The sequence below is a fragment of the Anthonomus grandis genome, chromosome 7, assembly GCF_022605725.1.
Source record: "Anthonomus grandis grandis chromosome 7, icAntGran1.3, whole genome shotgun sequence".
Lineage (NCBI taxonomy): Eukaryota > Metazoa > Arthropoda > Insecta > Coleoptera > Curculionidae > Anthonomus > Anthonomus grandis.
Genome location: NC_065552.1, coordinates 12,032,498 through 12,055,919, shown reverse-complemented (window position 1 = coordinate 12,055,919; position 23,422 = coordinate 12,032,498). Strand labels below are relative to the sequence as shown.

The 23,422-nt window shown below is 29.6% G+C and overlaps 1 protein-coding gene across 7 annotated transcripts in view; it reads right to left on the bottom strand.

Moving 5' to 3' along the window:
- Window positions 1-23,422, bottom strand: part of LOC126738818 (teneurin-a) — a 1,182,227-nt gene that overhangs the window by 251,961 nt on the left and 906,844 nt on the right. For 6 of the 7 annotated variants that reach the window (XM_050444260.1, XM_050444261.1, XM_050444262.1 and 3 more), the window contains 4 exons: window positions 16,517-16,803; window positions 13,794-13,916; window positions 13,149-13,347; window positions 208-356 (listed from right to left, as the gene is read on the bottom strand). In XM_050444260.1, coding sequence (XP_050300217.1) covers window positions 208-356; window positions 13,149-13,347; window positions 13,794-13,916; window positions 16,517-16,803 — 758 coding nt within the window. Of the gene's footprint in view, window positions 1-207; window positions 357-13,148; window positions 13,348-13,793; window positions 13,917-16,516; window positions 16,804-16,954; window positions 17,021-23,422 lie in introns of those variants that run through there. The other variant, XM_050444266.1, reaches the window with a different exon arrangement.

Sequence of the window (23,422 nt, the reverse complement as noted above, 5' to 3'; positions counted from 1 at the left end):
CTATCTCGTGTATATCGTTCTTTTAGGACAAAACTAATGGAATTTCCCTAAACTGGCAGCCGTTAGCAGATATGGCTGTTACAAGACCCGATTGTGCGAGCACGACAATGTTTTACATTCGAGGTGAACCGATGAAAGAAAGGTTGGTTATTTTAATGTGTGTTTTTTTAAGGTCATTTAGGTAAAATAAAAATGAAAAAAACTTACCGTGGCTAGAAACATCACGTTTCTTTAAGCGATGATCCACTCTACCTCCTTTGACAAATTTCACAAAATCATACTGAGTTATGCTGGGAGCCACATTTCGTCTACCATATACCGCAAAGTTGGCACCCCACGGCAATGTAAAATTAAATCTGTAACAATAAAGTTTTGTTTTAGATTAGAGGAAAACTTTAAATTTGGTGGATGTAAAAGTTTTAAGTTTGGTTAGAGAACAACAGTTTATGATTAGTTAGTTATTTAAAAACTTTTTTTTCTTCTCTCGTGCCTAACGTACTTTAGTTATATACTCTTCGAGGTTATTCAAGTTTACCTTTTTAATCCAGTACGTAAGTCTAACACTAAATGGCTTTGTATTTTTGACTACAATGTTGCGTCGCCCTTTTTTAACAAATTGTAGCAAGAAATCCTATGAGCATATGAAAGCAAATCTGACAATATTATAAACTCGTCAAGTGGTAATTGGTCCAATACTGAGTCGCATATTTTATAATGACATCAGAAAATGTGTCAAAGTGATTGAGAGTGATTTCAAATATTAAGTCTACTCTTAGTCCTTGTTAAAAATTAATTAATTGTTTATAGAAAAACCTTCAAAAATACTAATATTTTATGTTTGACAACTTTGTGGCGGATATCTTAACAAAATGTATATTTGAATTCCCACAATTTTTACGAAACAGGCTGCGGGTTTAATTTTAAAGTGTATTTATTAAAACACATAATTTAAATTTGTCACCTATCTTAAAACCAACTTTCCACTTGCAAAATAATGCTATCCATGAACTATTTACTATTTGCTTTATTTGACAGGAAGAAAGCACTTTTTAGAAGAATTTTGAACAATTTAAAAATCTTATAATAATCAATGTGTTACATTTAAAATAAGTTTTTTACTACAGCAAACAAGCGGAAAAAACTAAATATTTCTCTGTTTATATGTTTTAAACTTGTACATATTATTCCATACATATATCCGATCATTCCATGATCCTATTCCATTTCAATAGGGCAATGTAGCGCCTCATACCGTACCACGTATCATCAAATGTGTATACATTGTCTTTACGATTTTGAACTATTTAATCACAACATCTGAAAACTCCTATAATAAAAAAATTTTACATGTAAAAATTATTTTTTATCGGAAACTTTTTTAATTACTAGTTTTTTTTAGATGTTGCGATTAAATAAGACTGATGAGATTTCTTTTCTATTGGAATTAATATTTATAAACTATTACGGAGGTATATTTATGCAAAAAAAAATATATTAAGTAACGTTTTTATATATGATAACAAATACTTATCTATCTCCAGCATTTGTATAAGAAGAAACTGAAAGTTACAAACACCAGTAATGTTTCTTAATTTTTATTATTACTGAAATTCAATGAAAAAATTAAGGTTATAAGAATAAAATTTAAAAGATTCAAACAAAAAAAATTAAACAGAAACTATAAGGCCACTTTAACAAAAACCGAAAAATTAATTTTTAAAAATTAATGAAGAAAAAGTATAATAACTAGATTAGGATTCCTTATTCAAATACTTGTATTGCTTATTAAATTTCCTATTCTTATGATTGTCTATCAGCCTTTACACTTGCAGCAGCTGAACATAATTTATCTTCTTTCCCTTTTTATTTTGGAAAATGAGGTTGATAGAGAAAGTCTGGAAAATATGAACATGGAATTCTTGAAAGAATTCAAAATTTGGTAAATATTGGTCCTAGGATGAAGATTTCGACGTCAGTATGCCTTGTAATATTATTGATTTACCAGTCAGCAAAAATAATGTAAGTAAGTGCAGCATTGTAGTATAAATGTTGTAAGACCCATGCATAACACTTTGTTAGGGATAAGTAAGAAAAGATGTTTAAATAGGAATCTCCAATTTTAGACCTTAAGCAATATAGCAGCACCCTCAGTTATGTTACTAATATTAATAAAATTGTGAAAGGTAGGGACTAAAAGTATTATTCAAAGTTCTAATTCAAAAAGCCGAAGTAAGTAAATAAGAATTATAATATTTTTTGATTAAGACCATATAATCATTGATTAATTCAACTGAAGAGAAATTGATCAATGGCACAAATCTGAAATCTGGAAAATGATCTGGCAAGGAAAATGAGTTGCCAAGAAACAAATTAGTGGCTCTAATAATAAGGATTAATAATAAAAGGGGATTTTCTTTAACATAGTATATATTAGTACATTTTATTTCAATGAAATTTTTGTGGTTCATTAACTCAAGCTGTAGGTTTGTGCAATTAGCTTTCAGAAAATCATGATATTTTTTAACATGACAGTTCAGGGATTTTTTTATAGCAAATAAACAATCTCTGAATTGTGATTCTGTTAATGAATCTAGGAAGTTTTATAGCAGGTACTTATTATCAGTTTGATTTTTTCGCCAGTTTATAAATAAATAGTTGAATTTTAAGCAATTTGTAAGTTTTATATGCATTGATGATTATGATGAGAGTGAATTTATCTAGTAGCTCGAATAAGAAAGATAATATCTTACAAATAGTAAACTTTCTTCTGATAAGATGTGGCATCAAACTTTTTAATATTATTTAATTTTATAACAGTATCTCGTACTTTTAATATATCAGATTTCTCGATACATTGTATTAAATTTGTTACCAAATTGCAACACATTAAATCACAATTTTAAGGACATTTTATTTATAATTTATAGAAATTACCGTTCCTATTTGTACTTTTTTTGTAAGGAAAATTCTTGCATCTATATCATTTATTCAAACACATTTTTTTCAGTGTAAGGCATAGAGTAAATCTAACATTTAGTCGATATTCAATTTAATTTTTTTAATTCTCAGCGCTTAAAATTCATATTAATTTTAATATAATTCTCTTAATAATGTAATATGCTGTAGTTATTGTATCCGACTCTAATGCAAAAGGTCCGGGGTTCAAATTCTCTCAATGTTGTATAGGCTATCTTAGTTTATGTAAACAATCCCTTAGATTATTTTGATAGCTTGCAAAAAAAGTAAAGTTTTGATATATTTTTTTAATATGGAGAACTTTATTTGGCATTTCTCCAGAACAATCTGCCAGACCTTTTAGATGATGTGCCATTGCCATAATTTGCTAATAGATCTACTACATACTTTTTTTAGGAAGTAATGTACCATCAGGAAAAAGTATGTAGTTTTTGATATAAATAAACCCACGTTGCGAAAAAAATAACCTCAAAAAAAGTTATTTACTTAACAACTCCCTACCCTGGCAAAAACTACCCTTTCTGCTTTTCTTAATAATTTTTCGATATTTGATTAAAGATCAAAATTTATGGCAGAGAATTTTTTTTTTATGTTATCTCGCTATTAAGCCTATAATTAAAAAAAAAAACATTGTGTGAATTCACCCTTTCAGAGCCCTTTAACTCTCTTAATATGCATTTTCCGCCCTATACTTATAGACACTTTTTTTACTATTTTTAGGAGTACCTACTATCACCCTCTGAATTTTTTTACACCATTTCATTGACACCCTGTATTTAATGCATATTTAATGAATTTAATTATTTTTCTATACTTAAAATAGTATTAAAATTAAATTCTTGTATTTCAATGGCATTTCATATATTATTGAATAAATTAATAAAAAAATTAGGCGATATCGCTAAGTAATACATATTAGTACTTTGACAAAAAATTTAAGAATAATTAATAAAAAGGCGTTTTAATGAAAAATAAATATAACGTAGCCAGTATAAAAGTATCGTACATTCAGTTAAATGTAAAGCACAAAATATTAATACATACAACAAATACTATAAAATAATATATAAAAATATTATAAAATAGTAAAGACATCATATGGTGAGAGGTGTTAATTGGCTCAACTCTTTATAAAATCTATCAACATCAGATGAGTTTAGCTCATATATCTATCCCAAGGATTATTATCTAATCAAGGATTACTGATGAGATCTGTGAAACTGTATAAAAGATATCATTAAAAAGGAGGCATACTTAAGACTTAATTAATCTGTCAAAAAGAAAATTCAGAATTTAGAAAAATCTATTTTTTTGTTCTTTTTTTACCGTAGAATATAAATGACAGTTTTATTTACCCTTAACCATAAATGACCCTTTATCATTTTTCACATCTGCATAATGATGATATGTTGTATCATATTAGACTGAACTAGTTCCGTTAATTATTGACTTAAAGCATTACATATTTAAAACATTTTGAGACTAATTATTTGTATATTTAAAAAATATTCATCCACTTCTCTTTCTCTGTCTTGTGATAAAAAGTACCCGAAATAACTAGTTATGGCCACAATATTGACCACTCTATATATATATTTGCTTACTATTTTGTTAATGTTGCTTTGTATTATCTTTCGCTGTATTTGCTAGTTTAAGTCTATATAATTTCATGTAACGGCCATACCTTAATCTTCGTTGTACCATACTTGCTGCTTGTACTTATTGTCAAATAAAAACTGTTTTTTAAAACGTGCTTCGCACGATAAGAAACATAACTGGCGCAGTCGGGTAGGATAGGATCGTAAGTTTCAACTCTTCAGCTCCAAACGAACGTCGAAGCTGTGAATCAACCCTGAAGTGGTCTACCACGGGAAGAACAGTCGAGACACCATTTGGCAATCAAGGCACAGAGAAGAGGTGGCTGACATGGAGGTTCATCTTGAGTAGGAAAAGGTTGACATCTCTCCGTCGAGGGGTAAGTGCCCAATCCTCTCAGATCCTTTCCCTTTCTCCGGTTAAGTAAGTGGAAAGTAGTTTTAAGTTAATATTTATTTAATTGTCTAAAATACAAACTGTATGACAATTTATGATTTTTGAATTTGAAAAATATATGTTTGATTTATTTAATTGTCTTGAATACAAAGTGTATGACAATTTATGATTTGAAAGATCTAATATTAAAATAATAATATTATTAGATTTTATATATTTAGTCTTTTATTAGTTTTAGTATAAGATACTTTTATTCCGTTAAAAGTATAAAAATATTTTTATTCAGGTAAAAGTACAAACTAATAACTAGCACAAATCAGTTTTAACAGGCGCGAAACTTTAAAATTGATGAGTGAACCACATATTATGGATGTATTAGCGGCTAGGTTGGCTGAAACTTTAAATTTAGAAACTATTCAAGAAGAGTCAACACCAATAATAAATAATTTTAGCACAATGCACAATAGCATCACTGTAAATTACAACCTTTTAAAAATGTATGTAGATACCATTCTACCATACAACAGTGATATTAACACTTTAAACAGCTTTATCAGTGCAGCTGATTTTCTTTTTGAAACTTACAATAATGATAGTGATCCTATCTTAAAACATTATTTATTAAAGACCATAAGAATGAAGCTCATTTACCGTGCTCAAATTTTAGTAGGTAGTCGCATGGAATTAACAGATTGGTTATCCATTAAGAATTACTTGCTTTAACGATAAAAGAAATTTAGAATGCTTAGAACAAGATCTTTTTGTGGATTCGCCCATACGAAATGAACATCTGCTTGAATTTGTTAAAGGATTACAAGTTATAAGAAGAAACGTAGCTCAAAAAATTAATAACTTTGAATCCCGCGAAATGGATGCAGCTACAAAATTAATACATTTACGTCAATATGATACCATTTGCTTCATTAGAGGTTTAGCAAACCCTTTGCAAAGTATTATAAGACTGAAAGACCCTGACTGTATTGAAACAGCTATGACCATGATCACAGAAGAAGAAAACTTTCAATATACACAAAATTTATATAAGCCTTATTTAGAACAATTCTCACAAAAACAACCACAACATAAACATAATCAAAATCAATATAATCATTCAAATCAGTTTACAAATTCACATAAACAACAAAACCATTCTTATAATCAACAACGATACTATAGACAAAATAACCCTCAAAATAATTAAAATTTTCAAAAAAATTCTTCTTCAACATTTCCTAGAGGTCCTGTACCTATTTAACCAAGATACATACCTCAGACCACTTCCAACAAACGAACAAGTATTCGGAAAATCCAAGAACGTGTTTAAACCAACAGGCCAAGTTCCAAAAAATAAACCTGAGCCCATATCAACTCGTACAAGTTATACGATACCCAAAGATCCTTCTAACAGAAACTTTAGGTCTCAAGAAATCTTCCAAATAGATAACTCAAATTACCATGACTTCCAAAATCATGAATACGATGGCCCCCAATACGATCCATCAGATTATCAGTCAGATTACCCTCATGAAAACGCTACTTGTCTAGGTTATAATTACCCAATTGAAAATTGCGATTTAGAAGAAAATAAAACATCTTGTAAAAATGAAAATTTTCATACAACCCCGATTTTAGATCCTCAAAAATGGACCTATGAAATAAACACTCAAACAACTAATAATAGTTTACCTTATATAGAAATAAAAAATCCCCCTATGAAATTACTAATTGATACTGGATATTATCCTTTCATTTTAAGACCCTCAATTGCTGAAAAATATTCCCCAGACAGAATTTATCAATTTTCCTCAAAATTAAAAACAGGTGTAGGAGAAAAAGAAATTCTCTTCAAAGCAGATTTACCAGCATTTAACGAATTTAAAACAAATGAACCAATTGCATTTATTTTGTATGATTTTCATAAATTTTATGATGGAATTTTAGGATTAAAAGAATTAACTCGATTTTATCTCAATATCGACCTGACTAATAAACAACTCATTAATCTAACTCGAAACCTTATATTACATTTTAAATATCGTGAACCTGAGTCAAGTTTCACGATAACGGTAAATGCACACGAATTCCTTGCCCGCGTAGACATTTACAACAATACCGATGAAAACATATCCGTTAATTTAAACAAACCTTTTAATTGTTATCTTTTTCCCGAATGAATAAAAGAAAATTATGATTTTTTACATTTAAATAAAAAAGAAAAATCCAATTTTTGCAATAATCGTTATAAAAAGAATTTCAACATAAAACCCCAAATACGACAATCTCATCTAAATAACAAACTACAGCATGCAAAAGAATGATAGAAAATGATAGATATTTCTAACGACATAGATTAATACCTTCCCAACGAAAATGTTACATTAGAAGAGTTAGACCAACTAACTAAAGTATTTGATTCAGTATACCTTTTACAGAAAATTGTTTTAACACCTATATAAATCAAATCTTAATAACTCACGGCTTTAATAAAAAATATCATGCTTTTAAAACTACTCATTTTGGAAATAAAAACCGATATCATTTAACCTTAACTGAAAACTATGAAAATGAATGAAAATGAGCCTACCAATAATGCAATAACTGTTTTAGATAATCTATCGATATTTATTAGTCATCATGGAATACCCCAACTAATCACTTGTGACAATGGTACTGAGTTTAAAACATCCCTTATGATAAATTTTTGTAAACTTCATAATATCAAAATCCATTATACCACATCAGGCATTCGATTCGTTTACATTCGACCCTTATTGATTCCATTCGAGTCTTGCAGTTAAACCACCCAAATGCGACAACAAAACAACTCATGCTTTATGCCATTAACGGACGTTTAAATGCTTTAGATATCTATTATATATCTAATATTTATTATCAATAAATATGTTAATGATCGAAAAGAAAGATTAAAAATAATTCATAAACAAATTTATAACCAGTCAGTCAACACAAAAACTAGATTAAATTAAAAGCAAAATAAAAATCGCGAAATACCACCCGAATTAAACCCTGGAAAGAAAATATATATAACGGACAAAACAGCCTTAAGAACCAAGGACAAACCCCGTAAAAGAATTGAATATGTAAAACAAGATATAGGAAACAAAATAATAACACAAAAAGAGAAAGTCATTCATAAAGCTTTAATTCAAAAGCCTAAAACCTTTTCCAAAAAAGACTTTCTTCTCCCCAGGAAAAATGAACCTCCTGACGAGCCTCGCCATCATCCTATAGATGACAGCAGCGATAGCGAATGACCGTAACCTTTTAATAAATCCTATCGAAACTCCATTTAATATCCTACTCCCATTTCACTTAGGAAATGCCAGAGTTATAGAAAACAAACATACCTTTATACATTATATAGAGTTAAAACCTCTACAATTAGAATTAGAAAACATAGAAAATGCTTTTAGAATTTTAGAAGCTTCATGCAATGAAACTAACATAATTAACTCTCTGCTTATGCACCATATTAACACTATTGACCTGCTTACTCATGCTAAATATTTCATTAACGAAGTTAGAATTAAGCTTAACGATATTAAACCTCACAATAGAGCTAAATGTGGCTTAATTAACATATTAGGAAAATTATCAAAATGGCTTTTTGGTACCTTAGATGCAGACGATGAAGAAAGATATGAATAAGCAATAAATGAGCTTAAACTTTCTTAAAACTCTTATAAGAAGGAGCTTAACTTGCAAACATCTTTAACAAAAGACTTGATTAATAATTACAATAGCACTATCACTATTCTAAGCAAAAATTAAAACTCTTTGAAGAAACATGTTGCTTTATTTAAAAAACATATGAATAAAACTGTTAATAATCTCTCGATTTTATTAAAACTTCAAAATACCATAAATCAATTTATAATAATTTTTCAAAGTTTTATAACATTTCTAGACAACCTAGAAGACGCAATAATGTTTGCAAAGCTCAATACGCTTCATAGTGCAGTAATTTCAGCTAGTCAATTAGAACAGATTATATGTAATTTAATTACTCTTTATGGTGGAGAAAAAGTTTATAGATTTAAATTATTATTATCAAATTGCTGGATTACAAGTAAATTCCTCAAAAGACAAGATTATATTTGCCATACATTTTCCTTTATTAATAAAAGAAAATTTTAATATTTACCACTTGTTCACCATCCCTATAAATAATTCAATTATTGTTCCGGAATTGCCTTACGTTATACTTGAGCCTGTCCTGTCGTCCAAGATCAATACATTTGCCAGAACAATTTAGGACCACCAAAAGCTGATTGCTCAACAGCTCTGATACAGAAAGCTGAGAACTCACCCTGCAAGCTCCTCAAAGTCAATGTTTCTACTCCTATTATACAAGTAATTACCAATGAGTTTGTATTGGTAATCCCAACTTCCTCAAAAGTAAAAATCCAGATGCTCTGCGACTCAAAAAGAATTTTCTTCGCAACTAGACCCAGTTTGATCCAGATACCATACAAATGTGGAATCGAAATCCTAGGATCCCAATTTTGGAATGAAGAAACAATCCTGGATTATATAACCTTCCAATTACCAGAAATATCCTTTACTAACAATGAATTCCAATTACCCATGGAAACGATCCAGCTTGACTCTATCGATCCGCTCTTAATAAAAGCACTTCAAGACCAGGCAAGAGTTATCAAAACCCTTCCAGAAGAAGATGACCAAATCCATCCAGCTACATGGAGTTTTGCCACAACCCTTGGTGTCATACTGATCCTGTGCTGCATAGCCTTCGCAGTATATGAGTTATTCTTCAAGAAAAGAACAGTTCCAGAAGATCCAGAAGATCTAGAACAAAAAGAAGACGCCACCGAGATTATTGAAACAAACATGACATGCTGTTGTTTCAATCTTAGGAGGGAGGAGTTATGGCCACAATATTGACCACTCTATATATATATTTGCTTGCTATTATGTGAACGTTGCTTTGTAGTATCTTTCGCTGTATTTGCTAGTTTAAGTCTATATAGTATCATGTAACGGCTTTATACCTTAATCTTCGTTGTACCATACTTGCTGCTTGTACTTATTGTCAAATAAAAACTGTTTTTTAAAACGTGCTTCGATAAAACGTGCTCACGATAAGAAATATAACTAACTACGTTACTAAAATATGTAACTAGTTATAATACATATAACTAATTTTGTTAAAATATTTATTTGAAATCTCAATTAAATATTTTATAATTTCAAGTTGGTACTAAAACTAATGAGTTTCCATTTAAATATAGTTATTTTGCAATTGTTAAGGAGTTTTTTAATGAATTGAAGAAAAAATATTATTGATGGTCGCGTAAAAAAACACATTATTATTATTTTGTTAAAATTTATTATGTTAAACGTATTTTATGTAAGCCAAATAAGTAACTATTAAAAAAATATAATTTATTTCACTCTTAAAATAGCTCTAAAGTATTTTAATTTTTTTTGGTTCTTTCAAATATATTCAAGCAATCAATGATCAGCAATATTTGTCATTAATCACAACGTTTGCAGAACATGGCTCTAGTACTTGTAAACGACAAGAGCGACACAAGCGCATAAACAAAGTATAAGACTCTTTATTTAACTTCTTATAATTAAATAAATATAAAATACCCAAAGTTAATAGAGCGATGAGACTTAAAAGTCTTTCATATCACATCATGCATGAATGAACAACTACTGATCCCTTGATAAATTGAACTAAAAAGAAAATAATCTGATAAAGTCACCTTTAGATCATGTAAAAAACCTGTCTATCTAGAATCAGACAACGATATTAATATCAGAGAATTGACAAAAATGGGGATGGAGAGATTTTCGTATAGGGCTGACTTTGACGGCAAACTTGCTTATGTTAAGGCCCTTTACAACCCTTCTTAGTTTGTCCCACTAATTATGAACCGCTCTGTACAAATAAGATCTTAATAATTAGTGAACACATTCTTTCATAAAAAAGTGTCCAAATAAACTCAGATCTACATTAGGAAGATAACTTTACATATACAGGAGGCGTCACAATAGTAATAGAGACCAAAGTTACCTTTTTTTAAATGAAAAGGTATATTTTTATATGCATTTTCCAATTCTACGCAAAACTTTAATACAACTTTATGTTACATATGCTATAACTAACTTCAACAAATTAAAAGATACAATAGTTTAAAAAATTAAACGCATAAAAAAAAGGAATGTTTGCAAATTTATGATGACTGATTTAGCGAAGACGAAAGAAGCGTAAAACCAACGAACTACGCAGGATCTAGAAAGATTGCTCTAGCAAAACAATCCTTCGATCAATAACACCAATTTGATTTTAACAGCACTCAGATCATTGGCAGAGAATCAAATTACAAAAAAATAATTTTACTGGAAATTGTTAATATAAAAAAGTGCAAAGGAAGTATTCACAAAAAAACAAGACACCAATAATCTGAGTTTAAGTTACTATAATTTAATTAATTTATTACCAAAAAGATAAAACTAAAACACAAAATTTTATTTTTGTCAAAAAGTGTATGTCCCAAATTTGGATCTCATAGTGTATTAAAAAATTAAGTGTTTGGTTTTGAATGTATAGGTACATATATCTTCCTTATCTATTAATCCTTAGCTTATCAACGTAACATCGAATTATAAAAATTAAATAAATAAACCCTCGGAAGAATAAAAACACTTGTTTCTTGGCTTATTGTTGATTCTAGTTTGCCCACAATAACACCTACAATTCAACCTATGTTAAAAATAATTCTACGGTCCTATTATAAATTATTTTAATTATAACTAAAGAAACCTAAACTTAGGTAAGAGGTGTAATGTATATAAGATAAATTTTTTTTTCAATAAAAATTTTTTTTGAACAGATTGTACCTAAATGTAATTTTAATTGTGTCGTGGTTTTTGTTTTTTTTTTTTTTTTGTTATTTTAGTTTTTGTACACGTAAAGAACATTTATTTTAATATTGTTTTTTATGTACTTGAAATTATTTTGTTTCATCTCTGTAATTACTTGAATGTTTTTTTTTTGTTGAAAAAAACATTACCCATTTTAGTGTCCTGAGGATGACTTAATATGAGTCGAAACGTCGACATTTATATTTAAAACGTAACATTTATATTGGTAAAATACATTTTTAAACTATCCTATATCTTTTAACCTAGCAGAGTAAGGTATAGCATATGTGACATGAAGTTGTAAAATTTTATGTAAAAAATATACCATTTAATTTAAAAAAAGGTAACTTTAGTCTTTACTACTGATATCAGGCATCGCAACCTCTTGTATATTCATCTTCTTAAATGTCTTCTTAAAAAGATCTATAATTTCTATTTCTTTTTAATAAAAGGGCGCGGCGAATTACTAAGAGCGTCCGGGACGTTTTTAACACATGATGTAAAGAAACCTTAAGATTCATGTTACTAGTACGAAGATGTGTTAAAAAACTGCACATTAGGATGAACAGATTAATTAGCAGTAGCCAGTTGTAAAAACTATAAAAATACTCTATAACAATTAACCTTTTGCTGATTAGTTGTACCAGTTGTCTTTTGAGAACTTTATTCAAGCAGTAAAAACGAATCAGTTCGCTTTCAGCAGCGATCGAAGCTACCTCATAAAAGTAAAAAGTTAAAAAAAACTTAAGATTAGAACTATATGATTCCTTTAAGCGCAAAAGTAGATATTTGACTATTTCTTTCACCTAAAATCATTAAGTAGTTTTATTTAAAAATTTTATTTTTGTTGAATTCTTCATTACCTAACATATCTAGAAAACACATAAAAATTCACCTTTCTTTTACGAGCCATACAGTATGCGACTTATACTTGGCCCAGCCATATTATTATGATGTGGCGAAGATGTTTTTTCCGGAAAATAACATAATTGAACAAGGAAAAGCTCTCTCCGACTTGCGAATTCAAGGACTCCACTTCCACTTGGCTGCTGGAAAACCCTTATTATGTTTATTTGTTGTTTTGGATTTCCGACGTTTCCTGCTAAAATGTTTAGCTCCCTTATATTAGATACTATTTTATTTGTACTTTTTTAAAGTTGATATGGGATAATATTTTCTTCTCAATTTTAGATATATATTTAAAAACGATTTTAGTTTTATCCTTAATAAATTTAATTGTAGTTTTTTCTATAATAAATTACCTGAAGAAGGCTGGTTGCTTGTTTCGAAACTCGGAATGCCAGAACTGATACGGAGGAATGATAGCTGTATGCAAAATATCTAACTCTCTTTGTTCTAGTGGTAAAGGAGACCATTGCTGTTGTTGCTGAGCTGACTGTAGTAAAGAGCTGTGTTGAGTGGTGGCACTTGAATGCTCAGCAGTACTTGTTGGAAGAGATTCTGAAATATAAATTAACACCTCTAATGATTTATTAATAAAAGCTAAAAAATCTGTATTAACAAAAATAAACAACAAAGCACGAAAGCCGGCAAAACTTTCGGAAACTGTTCACTGTTTAGACACGGTAATTATAGTATGTCATTGTCAGGAATTAACGACAACGCTATGAGAAAGTTTTGAAAGCTCCGCGGAGAACTTTTTGTAATTTCAGCCCTTTCGAAAAATGGGTATAGGCATTGGATAACTGAAACAAGAAAACTTTGAATGTTCCCCGTGGAAACTTCAATTACTAATTAAAAACTTTTTGTTTTCTGATGACAAGACTTTTTAGGTGTTGCAATAAGTCTCAATAAAGAAAATAAATCAAAAAATATTTTTAAGAAATATTTGATGGTAACTCACGTCTACTTAAGTTATGCACTTTTATCTAAATTATATTTTTTACCTTCCGTAGATGTTTGCGTTGATTCTGAGCCCATAGTCATCTGACCTTGTGTCGCCCCATCTTTTACATCCTGCACTAGTATGCAATTTGACGTATCTATATTTGATTTCATTGAGCTGACGGCTGAAAAATATTACAATTTATGCTTTAATATTAGGTTTGTAGTTTACAGCAACAGTACTAATAGCAAGCTATATTATCAGTAAAGTTTATTTTAAATTAAGTGATATTTAAGGGTTGCAATTTCAAATTATGAAAATCAATAAAAAAATTAATGAATAGTTTGCTTAAACTGACTTAGCAGTAAAATCTTAAATCGAACGCTACTAATAAAGCAAGAAATATTAACTGAATTAAATTGATACAAATGAAGTTTAAGTATTTTAAGCTTGTAAAACTTAAATTTGTAATTGCTTAAATGTTCATTATCAATATCACTTACACAACCTAGGGTCTTTAACTCAATACCAGTAAAATCTTTATTAAATATCGAACTAATTATAGGACGTAAATAAATTCAACTAACTAACTACAGGAACTAACGCCAATTTATTAAAAGCATTCATGCACTTGATAATACGCCAATAAAGCAGCTATTACGTAACTGATTCAATTATATTCTCTAAATGATTGTATGGATCTTTTTAGATCAAGAGTAGCCAAGTGATCAAAAAGGCTTGGTGTTGTTGTAATAAAAACTGAGATTACGTTTATGCATCTATTTATATATAGATGATCAATGATTTTAAGGACATATTTTCTTAAATGATTATTGGATCAATCCATAAACGGATCAAAAATCAACCCAAACAGATAATTCACCATTTATCATCAATGAGAAAAAAACGTAAGCGACACAAGACATTTAAGTAGGCAGGAGTGGTTGTAGAATAAGATGGTGCTCATCCCGCGACATTCTTTAGATGGAAGAGCAAAGACTGCTGGTTCAAGAAAAATTCTAGGTTTGACTTGGAGCGATTAACAAAAAGATTTAAGGTCAATAGGTAGTTTTATATTTATTTTAGAATAGAAATAAATTTTAATTGTTTACAAGTTTTACAAATGTTCTGTGTAAAAAAATAATGTTTGAAATTAAGATATGCTGCCAAACGGTTTCCAGGTTAAGATGAAACAATTTATAGGAAAAATCAAATCAAAGCTTTTTATGATAACTAGGTGAATAAATTGTGAAATATTCTTGGAACGTTACAATAGAGAATAGTAAATGGATGAATACATAATGCTACATATTCCAAAATGTTGCAAAATAAGGCAAGGTAGGAGCCAAGTTATGCAACAATAAGATTTTCTAGCCGTAACAATGACTAACAAGTTTTTGTAAATCTCCTAACCAAATTAAATCACTTCTAAGGAAACTTGTAACGTTTTAATTTTTTTTGGATGTTTTTAGAATCTAATAATAATAATTAATAATAATAAATATTTTATGAATAGTACTGATCGTGAGATCTAGTGTCTAGTTAATGGCACTATAAAAATTAGAACTCCTGGATGGCGTTAGCTGTTCTTATCCCTTTGAATTTTAAACAGTTCACTGGAATCAGGTTGTTTCTCTCTCTCTCTCTCTCTCTCTGACTAACGTAATTTTTCTATCTGTCTGTCTTTGTCATTGGTCACGTACGCCATGCTCAAGGATCAACTTTTGTTGTTGCCATTGTTTTTCCTGTAATTTGAATACTTTGCTTTTTGGATTACATTGATTTCCGTACTCGATGCAATTTAAAGCTAAGCAAGGCAACGTTGTATTGTCAATTCTTATAAAACAGGGCCTGCAGGGGATTATCCATCGAAGAGGTACCCAGAAACTGCATTTTGGCTTATTTTTGAAATGGTTGTGGTCTTCAGGTTAACAAGTTCAATTGCTCGAGGTTGAGATTCGACCTCATAGTTACCTCATATCGACACTAGCCATATATTGTGAAAGATGACTTTAATAAACTTAGAGACACTATAAAAGACCCTCCAACGTCTTAAGGGCCCGTACGCCAGATTTTATGCTGGGTCAGAAAGCAGATCTTATGCTGGGTCCTAAACCAAGTCTTAAGTGAGATCTTAGTAAAGTATTAAGTTTTAAGTTTTTCTTCGTCGTTCGTTCGTGCTTCTTTATGACGCTATTGCTTGGACCTTAGTCAGCTGCTATCCTTTGTTTTTATGTTTATAACTTTGGTGCATATAGTTTGATATCAGGGGTTATACTTTCAACAAGAAACTAACTTATAATTTTTACAACAATGATTTATTTCAGTGAAAGGTTACACAATGAAAATTGACCAGTAATTGCATATTTTTATAATATAGTAGTATTATTAATTAAGGTTTATTTTGTGTTTTACTATGTGTTATATTTCTTAACATCATCTTTGTTTATGTGAGAACCAATTTTCCAGTTAAATGTGCCACTTTATTAAAGACTTTCAACATCAGTAAATTTTTATAAAAAAATAGAAATCCAAAAAATAAAAGGTGGTTGCAAACTGCTAGAAGAGTAAGCAACTTTATAAAAGGTACCATCACCGAACTTTATAAATTTATAAATTAATTAAAAAACTACAGGCACTTTTTCTATAAAAAATTAGATAACTAAATATAAAGGCATTAAAACGCAAAGCAGTAGAATCATTGTAAAGGCTATGGTCTAATCGAAATTATGAACAAATCCTATGGGAAAAACCTAAAGATGCATTTAAAATAATAAAACTCACCAGCAAAATAAGTAAGCATTCCAGTGAGCAGTACAGTCAGCAAAATGAGCCCAATACTTGAGCATTTCCATGAGCACCGGTACTGGCATCTCTTATCGATATGAAACCTGGACGGTGAATAGGGAGAATAATGTGACGACGAAGGTGGTGGGGCAGGTCGGATGGGAAACACAGGTACCATCATCGGCGCGGACGGTTGGTTAGCCACCTGCGCAGTAAGGGTGTTCGTTTGGCCACCAGGCTGTTGAAGACTTTGGGCGAGCTGGGTCTGCTGAAGAGTTGCCATTCTGAAACAACAATTTTTTTAATGATCTACGCACATATAATAAATACTTTTTAAGCCTCTTTAAAAACATTCTAGATATACGAATTCACACGTATATCCAGAATGCTTTTAAAGAAGCTTATTAAATTTAAAACATATTATTTGAAGTATACCAGCTTGTACATCATTACAGTTATAATATCTTAAGTGGAAGATATATAGCAATGAATGGGTATACACGTTACTTTAATGAGAGCACTTTATTTCAACTGCTATGCCCCTTTTATTATGTGCTGTGTATGAAAAGTAATGCGGGTAATCTTAAAATTACAAGACTTATTTTATTTTGTGTATGTAATGATGCTGTCAAGATTTAATAATGCAGTTGTTAATAGTGTTGTTATAGTCTGGTTCAAAAGTCATCGACAGACGAAAATAACTGTAATTACTTTAAAATTATTGATTAAATCGACGTCTTAAAGTAAAGTCTAACACATACAGGGTGTAACATAAGTGATGAATTTAATTTTAAGGGGCGATTCCCTGTCATTTTTTAAGTAAAAAAGCTCATATAAACATATGTCCGGAAACGCTTCGTTTTCGAGATACAGGGTGTTAAACTTTTTTTTTTAAATCGATTTTTTATTAATATCTCATAAACGTATTTACCAAATTTGTTGAAATCTTTACATTTTGTTAGTCACTTTATAAGCTACCTTTTGGAATTCTCACATCTGGCCTAGAAATTTCAGGGGCGTGCCCACGGGCTAAGTCGGATGATTTTTTGTAAAAAAAATATCGCCCGGTACATTTTTTGTAAGTATGATATTCTCTTAAATAAAGCATCTAAAAATAAAACTTTTTTTTCGTATCTTGCTTTGTTTAGAAATAAATTTGAAAAACCATATTTTAGCACGTCTCGGGCCTCCATAAAAAAAAACCTAAAATGCTTCAAAGTTGATTTTATTGGGAATACTACATATTTATGCAGATATGTATAAAAATTTCTCTGATAAGAACATTCCTATGTCTTACATTAACATTTACCAGGTACTGGGTACTGTTAGTTGAATGTGTTTTACTGTGCAGATAACTATGAATAACGCCGAATTAGCTAAAAATGCATTTCATTTATGGCCTTGCAGATGGAAATGGTGCAGTCCATCGAATTTATCATGAACGCTTTCCCGATAGACCAATTCCAGCAGAAAGAACTTTCATAAGACTCCATGCCCGTCTGTGTGAGACTGGATCTGTCAATGCTCATGCTGAGCGCCTTGGTAGATCGAGGGTAATAATGACTCCACAACTAGAGGAAGCAATTCTGCAGGCAGTGGAAGACGATCCGTCAACTAGCACGCGAAGATTATCGTTACAGTTTAACATCAGCCACGAAAGTGTTTGGAGGGTTTTGCACACAAATTTACTTTATCCATTCCACATTCAGCTGGTGCAAGCACTGTTGCTCACAGATTTTCCTGCACGATTAGAGTTTTGCCGCTGGTTTCTTCAAAAAACTGCCCAGAGTCCAAATTTTACAATAACCATCTTTGGGACTTTGAAAATCCCCATGCCATTGGATAAGGTGGATTTCAACAGCAGTTTTTTTCAAAGTTTTTTTCGACAAAGTTTTTTTCGACCTTATGTCCACAAGTTAAAGATCAGGCAAAATTAATATCCCTGTTCATAATAAAGCCAGTTTTTAAAGAAATTTAAGTAACGACATCGCAAACGTTTATAATTCACTGCTCACTGAACTTAAACCTATGAAACTCAGTATTTTTAAGAAAAGCGTAAAAAGTCTATATGTTAGCCAACAAAAAACTTCTTCATAACATTAATTATTTCCTTATAATTCTGATTTTCAGTGTAATTTTTTGAGTTTGCTGTAAGGCACTTAAAATGTAATATAAATCTATGAATGACACTACCTAGGGTTGAATAGAGAAGGATGTAGTTAGTCTACTTTCTGTATACTATTCACCACTGAACTTTGCCTTTTTTACATTATAATTTCGAAAAAATATATATTTACAACTTTGTAAAATAATCATTAACGTAACAAATTATTACTATTATTATTATTATATTGTTAAACTAGATAAAGAAATTAATAAAATATTAAGAATAAGAGGACGGTATCTCAACAAAATTCAGTTTTTATTAATGTTTAATTTAAGCATATGTATATTATTTTTTTTAAATGTGTTTTTCATAAAAAAACATTTTGAGTAAATTATTTCTATCTTAGGCCTAGGTGTAAAAAGAATAAAAAGGATGTATATCAAGTGAAGTTTCTAGAAGAGTCCTATATATAAAGAAGAAACCGAAGAAGAAAGCAAACAGAAAAGAAACGAAAAGTTAGAAAAGAAAAAGACAGGCAAATAAAAATCCAGAAGAAACGAATTATCCGTATCTATGTAATAAGTAAAAAAAAACCATAACATGTAAAATCAATCAATCAAAATGGTACATATGCCTCAGAAAATGTTTGCTAAATGAAACTGACAGCAGAATGTATAAAAAATATATCTATACTGAAAAAAGAACATATACAATTATATTTATTAATAATCTTACTAATATACAGAAAAAAATCCATACGAAAATAATTATTTTCATATAAGAGGACTTTATAAATGAAACATAGAAGATAGTATTAAAAATTAGGAAAAAACATTAAAGCCCTTGCAAAATCAGTCGATATTTATTTCCATATTCTACAACAAAAGAACTCGTAAAACTTCTTAATTATCAATTCAAAAAAGAGCTTTTTTAATTTTAAAATTTCTGAAAAATTTTTAGTTTTCTTGACTAAGATATTGTGTATATTTATGTTAGTCTAATATAACTTTATGCCCTAGATCATGTAAAAGCTAAAAACTGTTTAAAGTTCAATATTTCCCCATCTTTGCCCATATTAAATTTATTTCAAAACTTATCCTCATAGCAAATATTATTTATTATACACCCTAGAGACACTTCACATGTTTTTCAAATCAAGTCAATCAAAAAAAATAAAATAAATAAATTCATAGCAATAACCTAAAATCGAACACCCTCTTTAATAAGAATTTTGGATAACAATAGAAACGAAAGCACCCCTCTCAGACATTCATGATCGATAGTGCAACCATATGTGTTGTATTTTCTATGTAGATCAAGTAAAGCCCCAGAACTATATGAAACTGAAATCTCCGGGGACAATCGTTGATATATTAAAGATTTTTTTGACAGTTGTAATTATAATGGGTTCATATAGAGTGTAGTAGCATCAGTTTATTAAAGATTCGTTAGTTAGGGAAACTAGTGATATCATATTAGGGGGAAAACTGAAGTGCACAGATAAGTTTTATTTAATATAAGTTAGGGTGTTCTTATTTAATTGAATGGTTGAAATTTAGATAAACTTTGTGGAGCTAAATATATTGATTTAAAAAATTACTAAGTAATGCTTTTGTAATTTAGTGCTTTATCCAATAATTATGTCACAGTAAATATTATCTAAATAAAAAGATATCTTCGTAAAGGAATCTTTGTGGGGATTTTAAAATCGTCGCAGATACATAAATATGATATACCATCCAAATAAATTCCATATCTTGGATATATATTACTATTTTTATTTACCTAACAACAGTCATATCCCTTATAGTTTGTTAAATATAATTTTAGCATATTAATGAATTTTAGCAAATAATAATTTAATGTGAATCTCAAATTATATTTTTATATTTTTTTTACAAAAAATATTTTTCCTTTCTTACGTACATTTGAATATCGAGTGGTGTTTGCTTGACTCAGCAAGGGGCTGCTGTCGTAAAGCAAAATTAAAATCTCATATATCCTAAGCAGATATTGTAATAAAATAAGCTTAGCAGATACCTAAAGATAATTACTTAATCTCTTTGGTAATAGTTACCATGACTGCAGCTTAACGTAATAAAAAAAATATTATAATTATTTTTTTATTTTGCTCTTATTTTATAGTTTTTAGTTGATTTGTTAAATTTATTTATAGTGCTACTTATGTTAACTTTACTATTTTAACCCATAGTGTCTGGTTTTTAGTAGTTCATCTTGTAAAACCCCTACTGCGATTATTTGATTGTAAATATTGGTAGCTTAAATTTTCTAGAACATCTATATTTGCTTGCTTTCATAGTGTCCTCCTAAAATTTTTGGACTCTATCGTCAAAAACAATGTAAAAAAATTGAAGCACTTCCTAATTGTTCTATGGGTATTCCATGTTTCAAAGAAACTGCGTTTGGTGACATTATAGGTAATTTTATAGTTTACCTTAAAAACAGTTAAATGGCAGTGAGGTGGAAGTTTTAATATTGCCAATAAAAGAGTGTGTTCTGGACGTTAAAGTGTATTCCTAGTAGTCCGTTATCATTGATGTCAGAAGCAAAGGATTTGAGTAGACGCCTTTAACTAAAGGCCAGACCAAGATGGAGGCCGAAAAAATAAATGAAGTTGTAATTAAAGAAGGTTGAAGACCAGACAAGTAGTACGAGACCATAAACAGAGGGAAAAGCAAAAAGAACGGGATAAACAACATATATTTGTAAAAGACAATTAAATCCGACCTGAAACTGTAAGTCCTTACTAGGACTATAAAAGATGATTTAAAGAAAGAAAATGAAAAAGAACCAGACTTTTTAAATTTATTCCTTACCAGGAATAAGTTTAAAAGATAATCTTACAAAGGAATAAGATAAACAGGAATGAGACAGAACAAGAGGGACGAGAGTTACAACTTTGGGAGATTTGAAGATAAAAGAGAAGCAATTAATTATTAACTTTAAAGCAACAGTTGCAGAAGAACTAGAAACAGAAGTAAAGCATGCCTCTCTTTATCTCGATCCTGCAACACAAACAATGATGAAAGTGAAGCCACCAAAATTGGATGGCAAAAAAGTATGAAAAACCTTAATAATAAAAAAAAATAAATTTGCGACCTGTGACTTAGAGTCTGTTTCATTACTATTTAATATAAGCTAGTCTATTTGAAAAGAAATTGACTACTCCATAAAACTTAATAATAAAGGTATTCGTTAGGCTCCGAGAAAGCAATCTAAAAATAAGTCCTTAAAAAGCTACTTACTTTAAAATGAAGTTCGATACCTCGGCTATTTAATACCAGAAAATAGTGTCTAAGAATAATCCTGATCAAGCAGAAGCAATCGAAAATTGGCCACGATCCACTCATAAACATTATTTAAAGATGTTTGTAATGTAATTGTAATAAATTTCGCTAACTTGCAAAACCTCTACATAAGCTCACGGAGGAAAAAATGGTATTTAGTTGGTCAAGAGAGTGTGAAGAATCATTTTAAGGGATAAAAAGACCACTGTCCACATCTCCAATTTTAACGTATCTGATTCCTAAACAAATTTTTATTTTGGATACAGATCTAAAAAAATATTGGAATTAAAGCCGTCAAAAATATGAAGATGACGAGTAAGTCATTACAAGTTTATTTCAATAAAACTAGAATAAATAAAGAAACTGTTATATGACCAGACGAGTGCTATTGACATCATTAAGAGCTATTAAACATAGCTTTTAATGCTGTCATGTCGTTGAAAAACAATATTTATGGTTAAATATTTGTGTGTTAAATGATTTATTCTAAGAATTGACCATGCTGAAATGGTTATTTCAGTTCAAAAACTCTGAAAGACAAAAAACAAAGTGTCTTCAATGACTACAAGAGTATCTCTTTACAATAAAATATACGCAAGCCGAATATCAGCAAAACGCTGCTGTTTTATCTAGAACACTTTGCATTGAAAGACGTCAAACATTATTTTAAAAAGGAATTGAAACAACATCTACAAATATTTCCTTGTCATCTTATTGACTTTAATAGTCGTTAAGAGTGGGACACAGATAGTACAATTGCGGATCAGTGTCATCACTCAGTGAACCCCATTACTTCCCGTCTTCAGTCATATAACCTAGGTATGTCCTGGATTTTAAACATCATCAAACTAAAAGTGAACCCCAAGATAATAAACATTAGAAATCTTAAACATTATGGAATATTAAAATTTTAAAAAAGACTTGGAAAAAAGTTATTGGGGTAAGTTTTAAGGGAATTTAATATTGATAGGAAGATAGCCTCGTTAAACCAATATATTTTTACAACGTTTGATCAATATGCTTTCATTAAAATTATCAAGTATCTAAGTGTAAGGGATCATAGCTTACAGAAAATGTAAAACCAGTTATAAAGCAGAGGGATTTTGCATTTGAAAAATTTAGAGAAAGTCGATTACAGACTGACTGGATAGAGTATAAACAGCGTCGCAATTTAGCGTTAACCCGTGTTCGAAAAGAGAAAAAAAACCTATCTCGATAATCTGGTTAAAAATAATAAAAAGCCTAAATTGCTTTGACGTTCGCTAAATAACTTAAAAATCTTACTGTAGAATTTTCTGATCCCCAAAAAATTAACGACTACTTTGGCAATTTTTTGCAAACTTTATATCTTGAATGTCAGGATCAAATAATTTTTTTAAATACTTATAATTTTTTTCAATTATAACATGCAATCATTATTTAAATAAGTAATTTAATTAATAAAGAATTAATTTCAAATGCATTTGGGGTGGATTTTATTTCCGCAAA